The following is a 10,641-nucleotide window of genomic DNA, read 5'->3' as shown; positions in this document are numbered from 1 at the left end:
CCGAGCTAAAGCTTCCTCTTAAGCATTCCTCATAAGTGGGCCGATCCTGAAGATAGTGCAATACCGACCCGTCCCGCGACGAACGTGAAGCAGGCGTTAAGCACTCCCACCACGTGGGCCGTTCCCGAAGATAGTGCAATGACGGGCCGACCCGCGGCGGAGGTGAAGCAGGCGTTAAGCACTCCTCATACGTGGGCCGATCCCGAAGATAGTGAAATGGCCCGACCCGCGGGAGCAGAAATACCCCTTCAAAGTGCCTCGATCGCATCCCATTTTCTGATATCTTCTGTTATGAGCACGTTATGAATAGAGCGGATCGTGTGGGCTATGTCTTCCGATATTTCCGAACACGACCGTGCTCCGAAATCGCGGGGATCACCTGTGAACGGTTTCTGCAGCATTCACTGCAATGATCTAGATATGGCTAGAATATTATCAGTCGTCTCTCAATGGCTCTTAGTACCCAATGAGAACTGCCTAGCGTGGGAGGCAGGAGCGCACGACGAACACAACGAAGAACGAACGAGCTTGACATGACATGATTAATCATTGCTCTATCTAGAAAATTTTTATTATTAATGCTTTTTTTTTAACCTACACTTCGTGATGGGTCGAGTGGTGCCGGGCAGAGGTTATGACGTCGTGCGGTGCACTTGGCTCGCTGGGCTGTAGCAAATGGGAGGACTCTGGCTGTAACCAATCAGAGCAGACAGCGCGTTGTCTTCCGCCAATGCTTCTGCATCAGCAAACGAAAAGCGCCTGACTCCGCACTTCGTCTGACTTCGCACTTACTGGCTGCGTACATGCCCTTGCCTGAAACTAAACGCCAGTGCACGAGTTTCCTTTCATCAAGCAATCTAGACAAATTACAGCGAAATACATCGCGAACGCGCAGTGCACAAAGACAACTTTTCAATTCGTATAATACAGCGCGGAGTCTGAAACCGCCCGCACCATCCATGAGTAAGATAATTTTATCTTCTTGGAAGATTAGCTCACCTTCTTCTGTGGCACATGGTCGTGCCAGCACTTCGCTACCGTCCTTGCAGCGAATAGTCACTATCGTATCGTTGCCATATCAGCACCGACAGTCGCAGACAAAATGGCGCTGCGCGTTTGCAACGCCAGCTAACCAGCCTGCTTTTTTGTCGTCTGCTGCGTGCGCTCATTGAAGCCACCGTGTATAGAAAGTGTAGGTTTTATGCTACACTACAGCTAAAAAATATAGCTTCGTGTAGGTAAGCGTAGCTACTCTTTTCTACACCAAGCAAAAAAAAAACAAAAGAATGGCGACTTTCCGCACTATAATAGCTACACTCGTGTAGTCAGTGTAGTGGTGTAGGTATCGTAGTGCAGGTAAAAAAATATCCATATTATCTATCCACTTTTCCACATAAATCTTATATGTAAAAAGCCACAAAATTGTAAAATCACACCTAACAAAATTATTTTATTATTTTAAGATATTTGCCATTATTTGAGTGCTACTTATTTATTGTGAATCACGGTGGCCGTAGTGGCCGTGTCGTGAGCAGCAGGATGGCGCGACCGGCGGCGTCAACATGGCTGCGCTCATCCAGGTAGTTGCTCGCCAAGCTCAGTTAACTTTTGCCCGTAGCTACCTTGCTGACGAAGCATTCCGCGATTGCCTTGGTCGACTGCAGAGGACAATCGGTCATGTCACGTGCAAGGACGTTAATTTGGACGAAAAGCTTCTGCATGCACTGTCGAAGGCTACCAACGGCGGCAGCGCAGCACCTGTTACGTATATCTCCCTCTACGAGAGCCGGGCATTTAGCATGAGTATCTTTATCATACGGCGCGGGGAGCGTATACCGCTGCACGATCACCCCGGGATGTTTGGTGTTCTCAAAGTGCTACACGGGTCCGGAACTATATGCAGTTACAGCGCACAGAGGCCGCACAGCGGTGACGAAGCAGTGCTCGAAGCGCAGCGCCACCCGGATCTGACCGTGGCCCCGGACAGTGCGCCCTGCTGCTTGACGCCGAGCGAACGCAATTTGCACGAGATCCGGGCCCTGGACGGGCCGCTCGCTTTCCTCGACATTCTCGCACCGCCGTACGACGGCGTCGAGCGTGACTGCCACTACTACAGCGTGGCTCTGCCGCCTGCAGATGAGACAACTTCTGCCGTGCGCCTGCGTCGGGTGCCGCCGCCGCGCGATTTTTGGTGCAACTCGGCGCCCTATCGTGGACCTCCCATCGGCCCCCAACTATAAGCTGCGCAGTAAATAGGGACTTGAGTGTCGGGCTGCGCCTCCTCACGAGTGGAATAGACCGCGCATCGTTTTGGTGCGAGATGCCGTGTCTGTCGGTTGCGGCGTTGCTCACATGGACGTGCACGCCTCGACTCTCTGTGTGAGCAGTGGTGGTGGAATCGAAGCGAGTACCTTTCGGCATGCCGCAGCAACGCCCGCCCCTCCTTATTCACTGAGTCCTTCGCCCTGTGCTCGCATCTAGTACAGACATTGCCTCCTTTACGGAACATTGCACACGAACTTTTTTAGCTCCTTTTATTTAGCGGTCATTGCACTGCACGGGCTTTCTTTCATATGAATTATGTCGCCGCAGCATCTGTGCGCTATGCGCTACCGCGGTGCAGACCTTTATAGCTAGTAGCATTTCAGTTGTAAAATAATCGTATAGTTTTACAGGTTGCTTTGACCTTCTTTCGCCATGGGGAACCATTTTCGGTAGGTCCCTAGCTCTGTTTGGCGAAAGTGTTCTGTGATCTGTTAGTGTTTCAAACCTCATTGTATATTCAGTTAGGTTACCAGTATTTAACTGTAAGTTAGCTCTGATCACTTTAATTTGTACGGTCGAGAACTTAACCACTCGTTCATTGCCAACTTGGCGCCATTAAGGTCAGATCCAACAGGCAAACTTCTTTTGATTTCCGATTTTTCTTGCTACGTTTAGAAAGCAAAAGTCGTTAGTTTTTCTTGGTTGTGGAAGAGGCTAGGTAAAGAAGAGGTGCCTCCAGTACTTTCATTCCATGCTCAGGTAAAAACATGAAGCTTCATTTGCATTTTTCTTTTCTTTTTTGTCTGGCACGACGGCTAGTGAGCCACTTGACAACCGTTGCCTTGATTTAATAAAACAGTGTGAAAACTGAGGGTTGCAATTGTAGCACAAGGCCAGCTACATGGCTGGACAGTTAGTGCGACCATGAAAGGTGGCACATCGAGGAGAGGCCACACCATACAGGTACTGCTGTATGCTTGTGTGGCACATTCATTCACTTTCACAGTAAAGCTAGATGCAGTTGCACCGACTCATCCAACTATGTATGATTTATGTTGTGCTTAATGAAGCCAACACAGTTGTTCGCACGAAATTGGAGACTAGTAGATGACTGATAGTAATCAAACAAGGGATGACTTGTCTTCATTGGGGCCTTGACAAAGATAAGTCTGCTTGTCAAAACATTGGCCCGAGACATCCCTTGTTTGAACATTGTTGATCAGTTGTGCGTAATGATTCTAGTGAACACTGCAAGTCATTCTAGAAATAGAAAAGGGCACTACACACAGCACAAGCACACTGATTAAGGTAAACCTTTGTTGAACTTAAACATAGCACAAATGCATGATTTTGACTTACAAACGAATCATTGGTAAAAAGTCAGCATCAGGACTGAAGTATGCAAGTGGGTTTCTCATGTGTCCACAAATGTGCCTCAACTGGAATCTTTTCCTCTTCTCCAGGATCCTTTGAAGGGAAACATTGTGCGATTTAAAGTAGTGAATGCTTTGGAAATTTGTGCAACTGTAATTTCGGGATAAAGTGTCTTCAGTGTCTACTCAAAGGCACTATAGAGCAGGACATTTCACAAACGTGTAATCATAGGAACTGTCAGAACTGTTTAGGTCAAAGGGTGGTGCTGTTTCCTACTCGCTGGAGCTGGGAACTTCTTGTAGAAGGGTGTTTGTGAATACAGGATTTGCCTTGTTTCTGTGCAGCGACATCATGCACACCTACACTTTTTCCAAATTAGATGATTTGCAGATGAAATCACAGGCATAGTTTGTGCCAACAGAACTGTTTACTGTCCCTCTAATAAGGCAGCCATAAAAATGTGTGCAAACAATCTATTGGAAGATTTGCTGGCACATTTTCCCTCTGACACCCTGTCTTGCCCTATTACAAATTCATATTACATTAGCACTGCTGGTATCAAATGTTTCACATAAATAGTAATATTGCACAGTAGGCTTATTTATAATTTCAGTTGGCCCATTTTTCTTGACCTTGACATTAAAGGATAAAAAGGACAGAAGTGAGGATTGTGTAGTCTCGCCCAATTTGCATATGTATTACTTTGATGCAATAATATCATAAGAAGCCAACAAACACTGACACCAAGGACAACATAGGGGAAATTACTTGTGTGTAATAAATGAAGTAAAGAAACAATATATTAATGGAAATGAAAGTGGATGAAAAAACAACTTGCTGTAGGTGGGGAACGATCCCACAACCTTCGCATTTCGCGTACTATGTTCTACCAATTCAGCTACCGCGGCGCCGTTTCCCCATCCACTTTCTTGGGTATTTATGTTTCCTAGTAGAACCCTGGGAGTGTTAGCCAGCGCCACCACTCGTAGACCTTGGCGGTGGATGTAGAACATCCTTTCTGCCACAGGTGTCACAAGAATGTGATCTCTATGGGTGAAGGCAACCGGTCAATAAACCCACGCATGCTACCTGAAGGTATCAATGTTACCAGATTGTGTTCTCAGACACTCTGCTGTTCTAATGAAATACTTTTCCTAGTGGCACATATTTCCTTTAATATGTACACTACTAACTTTAGCAGTCTCAAGAACTTTGTTGCCTCAGCTTCCTTGCTCCTAACAGCACTGACATGACATTTTTTGTGCTATATGAAGGTCCAGATCTTATTAAAAAAATACTGGCAAGCATTAGAGCCCCATAAATAATTTACTGTAATATTTGTTTCTACGACCCAGTTTTGCTTTTGATACCCAAGTTCTTATGAGCTACGTAATCATGCATATAGCTTTATTACTTGGTGGCAAATTATGCTGCATCATGAAGCCAGAATAATATCATGAACCAGCATCTTGAGACCAACCTTAATATAAAATTTAATTCCTTTGCCATCATACTTGTGAAATGTCATCGTTTTACAATCGAGAAGCATGTTATAGAGATTCTACAGCTTGAAAAATATGTGCCAGCAATCTTTTAAAGAGTGCGCTGTATAAAGTTCACGGAAAGCATTTTTAAGTGCTTGCCAACTTCAGATCAACTACAGGAATACAAAATGTACTGCTGTAGTCTAGTTTACTGCTTTACTTGGGCAAACCTGAACAGCTGTTGCTGCAGAGTAGAAATGTCATGTAAGCAAATTCTAAAACGTGTTTTTTTTTTGTCAATGTTGCTATACACTAGCACAATTGTATTTTTTTTACACTTGCTTCAAAAACACCCGAAGGAAATGTTATATGGCACATGCAGACACTAGGCGTTAAGCATTTCCCAAGAAAACAGCGCAGAAATGCAACTTACTTGGGTCACGAAGAAAAAAAATCGCCAAATAAAAACAAGGTCTCCAATTCACGCTGTGAAGGTGGTTGGACAGCGAAGTTGTAAACGTCTAGAATGATTACCCATTGCAACATAGGTTGAAATTATTCATGTGGCGACATTCACATGTACTTTACCTAATTAGTAGCCCAAGCCATTTCGATGGCCTGTGACTCGGCTTGTGCTGCCACTTCGTACACCTAAAAACAGTGGACTAGAGACAAGAAATTCACCTCGCCTTGTATTCATGCTGCTCTTCAGAAGTCCTCATTATATGTGGCCTTGCCATAGCACCGTCACAACACAGATCAATTGCTAGGTGGGTTTTTCTACGTACGAAAGTGTAGTTACATCACTCCCTGCTTCATATGCTATAGTCAAGGTGCCGTTGCCATGTCAGCTTGTGCAACAGTAGTCTTTACTGAGAAACTTATGCAGGAAGCGATATGTGCTTTGCATTCCATAGTGCAGGAGTGCCTTATCAATTATGTGGTTCGGATGCTTCTGTTCAGCTTGTTCATTATGTATGCCGTTCTGTATGTTGTATGAGTGATTCCAAAGAATTGTATGCACTGTTTGCTTCACTTCGCTGAGTGCTTGTAGCCTCTGCCTTACGGTGCTGTGGGCCATTGCATTTGGGGGGTATGAGCCATTGATGATGACAGTTTTCTGTCGACATTGCGCCACGAAGAAATCCTTCGATCCTGGCCATAGACAGCTTCACTGTAAAACACCATCACTGAACTTAAACTAAGATTCAGGAACCCTAATTACTCAGTGAAGACAACTAAGTCGAAGTGAACAACCTGGTGCCAGTCTTTCAAACTCGGAGTTCAAACTCGAGTTCTCTGAAAGTACACTAATGGGGAAGTTTGAATACACAAAATTGTAGTTCGAGACCGCAAAGGAAACCTACGCAGATTTCTTTGAAAGAAAAAGCTCGTCTTGTACTCTAACAATCTTGTCTGCATTCTAGAATAGCACAGAGCCTCTTCCAACAGTAGTGGGCACACACACTCCAATGGTCAGGAACTGTAGCAATTCATTTGCATCTGTAGTGACACTCTGTGTCATTGCAGCTCCCTTTAGGTTTTCTCATTGGCACTGCTAAATCAGTTTTACAATGAAGTCCCAACAGTGCGACACATTACTTGTAGCCTTGCACAACCAAGACGAATGCCAAAGAATGCAAAGGCACACACCCTGCCCATTAATGTGATTATCAAGGGCCAGCAGCTGTTACTCACTGGCTCACAGAAAACAAGGGGAAACCACTGCTGCTTTAGGAAACAGCTCTCTACCTTTAAGCATTAAGTGTAACTTGAAGCACTACCCATAAAGTGAGTGCAAAACTTCTCTCGCAGTTGGTGGTTGTTGCTTTAAATATGGCACATACCCATGAGGGGGGTTCAGCCAAAATTCTCTGTGGCAGTAACACAAAATGACCATCATCCGAGAAACGTCCACCCGCAATTCAATGAGGGGCGCCGAAGGCGAGGGCCCGAGCACTGCTGAAATCGATCGCCAACTGCCTGGGACTGGCGGCATTTGTAGACGCGGCCCAGTACGGGCGCAGCGACCGGTACGCGGCCGTCTCGATACGCTGGGATGGGACGATCATTAACGCGGTATCGGTCAAGGGGGTAACGTCCGAAGTGGCCGAACAGGTGGCAATAGCCATGGCAATGAGGGACCCCGAACGTCCTTACGTGTATACAGATTCGCGATCGGCGGCCAGAGCATTCGCCTCGGGCTTGATATCGCGGGAAGCGGCCACCGACCTCGGCAGCGAGGGAGTTGCGCGTCATCACATCGTCAAATGGTTTCCGGCCCACATAGGGGCAGACATGCACCCCGACTTTCCCAACGTCAACGAGCTGGCGCACGGACGCGCGCGGGGACTCGCGCAACGCGGCGATCGTGGTGAGCAAAGTGGTGGGGAGGGAGGGGAGCAACGAGACCCGCTGCTCACCTTCAACAAAATAACAACGCACTATCAGCTGTTGAGGAAGACCTTCCCGCTCCCCCCCGCTAAACTCGCTAGACCACAGTCATCTATATTCAGAATGCTTCAGACAGGGTCGTTCCCCTCGAGAGGCAGACTGAGCCTTTATTCACCAGAAGTAGAGCCGCAATGTCCGGATTGTGGCGAATCGTACTGCTCGCTAGCGCACATGTTCTGGCAATGCTCCGCGTTAAGCGGCACAGTGTTCAGTAAAGAAGACTGGGCAGACGCCCTGCGAAGTGACGACCACCAGACCCAGCTCCTGGCCGTCCAGAGGGCTCACGGGCTTCCAGTCCCAACGTGGGTGTGGCCTGCGACCCCTGCTGACCACTAAACCAAGAGTGGGTGGGGAGGGGTTCCGCAGGATTCAATAAAGTTATTTCCTCCTCCTCCTGGTTAATGGCGTGAATCTCAGTTTGTGTATTGCCTATGTCTTTGAACGGAAGACGACGGCAATACCTCCATTTGTGCTTTCATTTCCTTTATACCCTCCCCCTCAAGGGAAGTTATAAACAATTTTCAGCACTGACACAGGAGGATACCATACAGTGATTCAACTGATCTGCACAAACAGTCTTGAAAGACCACCCTATGAGAATAGGCTCACAAGAGCCAATACGACTGACACCGCATTATTATTGCAATAAGCACCTTTACCTTCATATACATGCCAATGTTCTGGAGAGAAATGGGCGATAGGTCTTTATTTGCACTGCCACACCAGAAAAATGTGCCATAATTCTAGTGAACATTTGCACCTTTCTTCAAGGAAAAGTCAACTTATTTGAAATCTTGCAATCAGCTGTTTGATGAAGATTTTGAGAAAAAAAGAACTGCATAGAGCTTGGCAGCTTTTAACAGTGACAGCAGTCATGCCAACTTTCCAGTACAAACATAAGCACTGAGAACAAACAAAAAATGCATAACTAGTATGGGAAATTAGCATTGCAGTTTATTACAATAAATATAACTAATCTGCTCAACCATCCTACTCGAGCACGGTATCAAGTAAAATGGAGCATTTAATCTAAAACAATGTCATCCTTTGACACAGGCTTTTTGCATGGACAAGTAAAGTAGCAAGCACTGGATTAGACAGCAGCCTGCATTGCCAGCTGCATGAGTTTTTATTCACAAGGATGGAGAACATTCCAAACATGTCTTCACAGTGGCTTCATTACTTGCTGAATGCTGAGCGACTTGCATCGCAAGGTGTTGCATTTGTAGCACTAGCAACACTTGCCATAAGAGAGGCCAAAAGTTCTAGGAGACTTTTGCAAAGACACACTGGCTCTGGCAGAAGCAAGTGCTCACAAGGCAGCTGTTGTTTCCAAGAAGTGCCCACTGAGCTCATCCTCTGGCATACAAGCACTGAAAAAAGCGGAAGCGATGCTACCTAGCATCGCTGCAGCGTACCCACGGAAACGGGATGCCATACAAGGCCAAGAGGAGTCGAGACTCAGTGAATCATGAAGTCCTCGTGCGCACAATTTTATCCGAAAACTGCTCTTTATACCCCCCTTCATCACATCTGGGTACAAGCAGACACATCGCTTGGCAGCCACCTTTACCCAGGGCCTGGCCCTAGGTGGCGCCCCCTGAGTGCCTCAGCCACGGAAATGTTGCTCGGCACAGCGCGAGCACTGTCTCTCGTTTAATGGGCATCGGCACAGAAGAAACAGCATCTGCCGCCGCCGCCGCACACAGTGGTGTCACTCTGTATACTCCCACCAGTCCCGCTCATAACCCTCATGCACATGCTCCAGCAGGACCCGCCGCCGGCTCTCGCAGTACCTGCAGAAAAAGAGCAAAAGCAAAATGCAAGTTTCACACAAGCTTACTTAAAGAGAAACCTCGTGCATTTAGCATGTATCCACTTCAAGGCACAGTACACAGTAAAGGAGGATCCCTGACAGAGGTGCCATGGAACCTGATGTACACACTGCACCAATAGAAAAGGGGATACTTAATCTGAGTATAAATGTTCTTCCCGGAAAAGTGTAAGTCAGAACCTCACTTATTGGTGTTTGGTAAATAGGGTCTGGGTGCAAGCTAGCTTCAACTTCAACGAGTTCTGTTTTCTAAAAATGAGATAGAACTGGACAAGTAGCACTTTATTTCGTCTTATACTACAATACAAGGTTGTTTTGTGCAACAAGTGGTTGTGTACTAATGATAGAATGTAACTGAGGAGTGCTTTCATCAACGGGCAAGTACTTGAATGTCCCGGTGGAGTTTCTAATCATGTCCTGCATTTACCTCAATTTCTCGATTATTAAGGCTCTGTTCGCGATAATATTGATGCCGTAGAGATTCTTGAGCACTAATCTATCACTTCAGCTTGACTTTAGTGTCCCTTTGAAATCACAGTTGTGTCAAATAAGGGCTTCAGTGCCTCTACAAACCCCAGTGTATCTCTCCACTCTACAGATTTAAAGGTATCTATGCCTGTGCCTGAAGCGGTGAGCTCAAGTGTGATGGACTCCGAGTTCAAGGAGCCTTGAGAGCATGAGGTACTAACTGTTTCATCTTGTGTCAACATCCTGCCCAACATGGAGCACGTCTTTGCTCAACTGCCTCTGCAGATCGTTCAGTCTTTTCTGCGCACTAGCGCTATGCTTGTGGTGTCCTATAATTGCTTTCACCTTCTTGAAGAGTCTGCCGGAGAGTCTTGGAGATTGCCGGAGTACACAACATTGCATCGCCGATCGCCAGCTGCAGAGTGTGTGCAAAGCAGGCTTGCTGGAGCCGTGGCAGTCTCCTGACAGCCTCTTGGATATCGCAGCCGTTGTCCGTCGCGATGTACTTTATGCAGTCGATTGGTATCTTCCAGTCGATGCATAGCTGCTCCAATGAGGCAGCTATGTTCACGTCCATGTGACTCTCTGGCATATGTCGCATGTTCAAAGTGAACTTTTTCATCTCGAACTTCACCGTAAGAAAATGACATGCGAGGCTTATAAAGCCCTCGTTGGCATGTGACGTCCAGATGTCACTGGTAAAAGTGAGAGTGCTTGTTCCTTGTTCAAGTGCTTTTCACAGATCATGTCGTACCTTTGCTC

At 46.5% G+C, this 10,641-nt stretch overlaps 2 protein-coding genes across 3 annotated transcripts in view; one reads left to right on the top strand and one right to left on the bottom strand.

Annotated features, from left to right (window-relative positions):
- Positions 1 to 967: 967 nt before the first annotated feature.
- Positions 968 to 3,136, top strand: LOC126519635 (2-aminoethanethiol dioxygenase). The gene has a single exon (XM_050169000.3). The coding sequence runs from the start codon at positions 1,563 to 1,565 to the stop codon at positions 2,238 to 2,240; it is 678 nt and encodes a 225-aa protein (XP_050024957.1). The 5' UTR covers positions 968 to 1,562; the 3' UTR covers positions 2,241 to 3,136.
- A 5,373-nt stretch (positions 3,137 to 8,509) lies between these two features.
- Positions 8,510 to 10,641, bottom strand: part of ari-1 (E3 ubiquitin-protein ligase ariadne-1) — a 37,461-nt gene continuing 35,329 nt past the window's right edge. For both annotated transcript variants that reach the window (XM_050168984.3, XM_050168982.3), the window contains one exon: positions 8,510 to 9,373. In XM_050168984.3, the coding sequence (XP_050024941.1) occupies positions 9,292 to 9,373 (82 nt within the window). In that variant the 3' untranslated portion in view covers positions 8,510 to 9,291. The remainder of the gene's footprint in view (positions 9,374 to 10,641) is intronic.

This window comes from Dermacentor andersoni, chromosome 3, assembly GCF_023375885.2.
Source record: "Dermacentor andersoni chromosome 3, qqDerAnde1_hic_scaffold, whole genome shotgun sequence".
Taxonomy (NCBI): Eukaryota; Metazoa; Arthropoda; class Arachnida; order Ixodida; family Ixodidae; genus Dermacentor; species Dermacentor andersoni.
Note: the sequence above shows the minus strand (reverse complement) of the source record. Positions and strands in the feature narration are given on the sequence as shown.

Bases quoted from the DNA above. Each gene is read 5' to 3' on its own strand.
- LOC126519635 (XM_050169000.3), top strand. From the start codon at position 1,563: ATGGCTGCGCTCATCCAGGTAGTTGCTCGCCAAGCTCAGTTAACTTTT.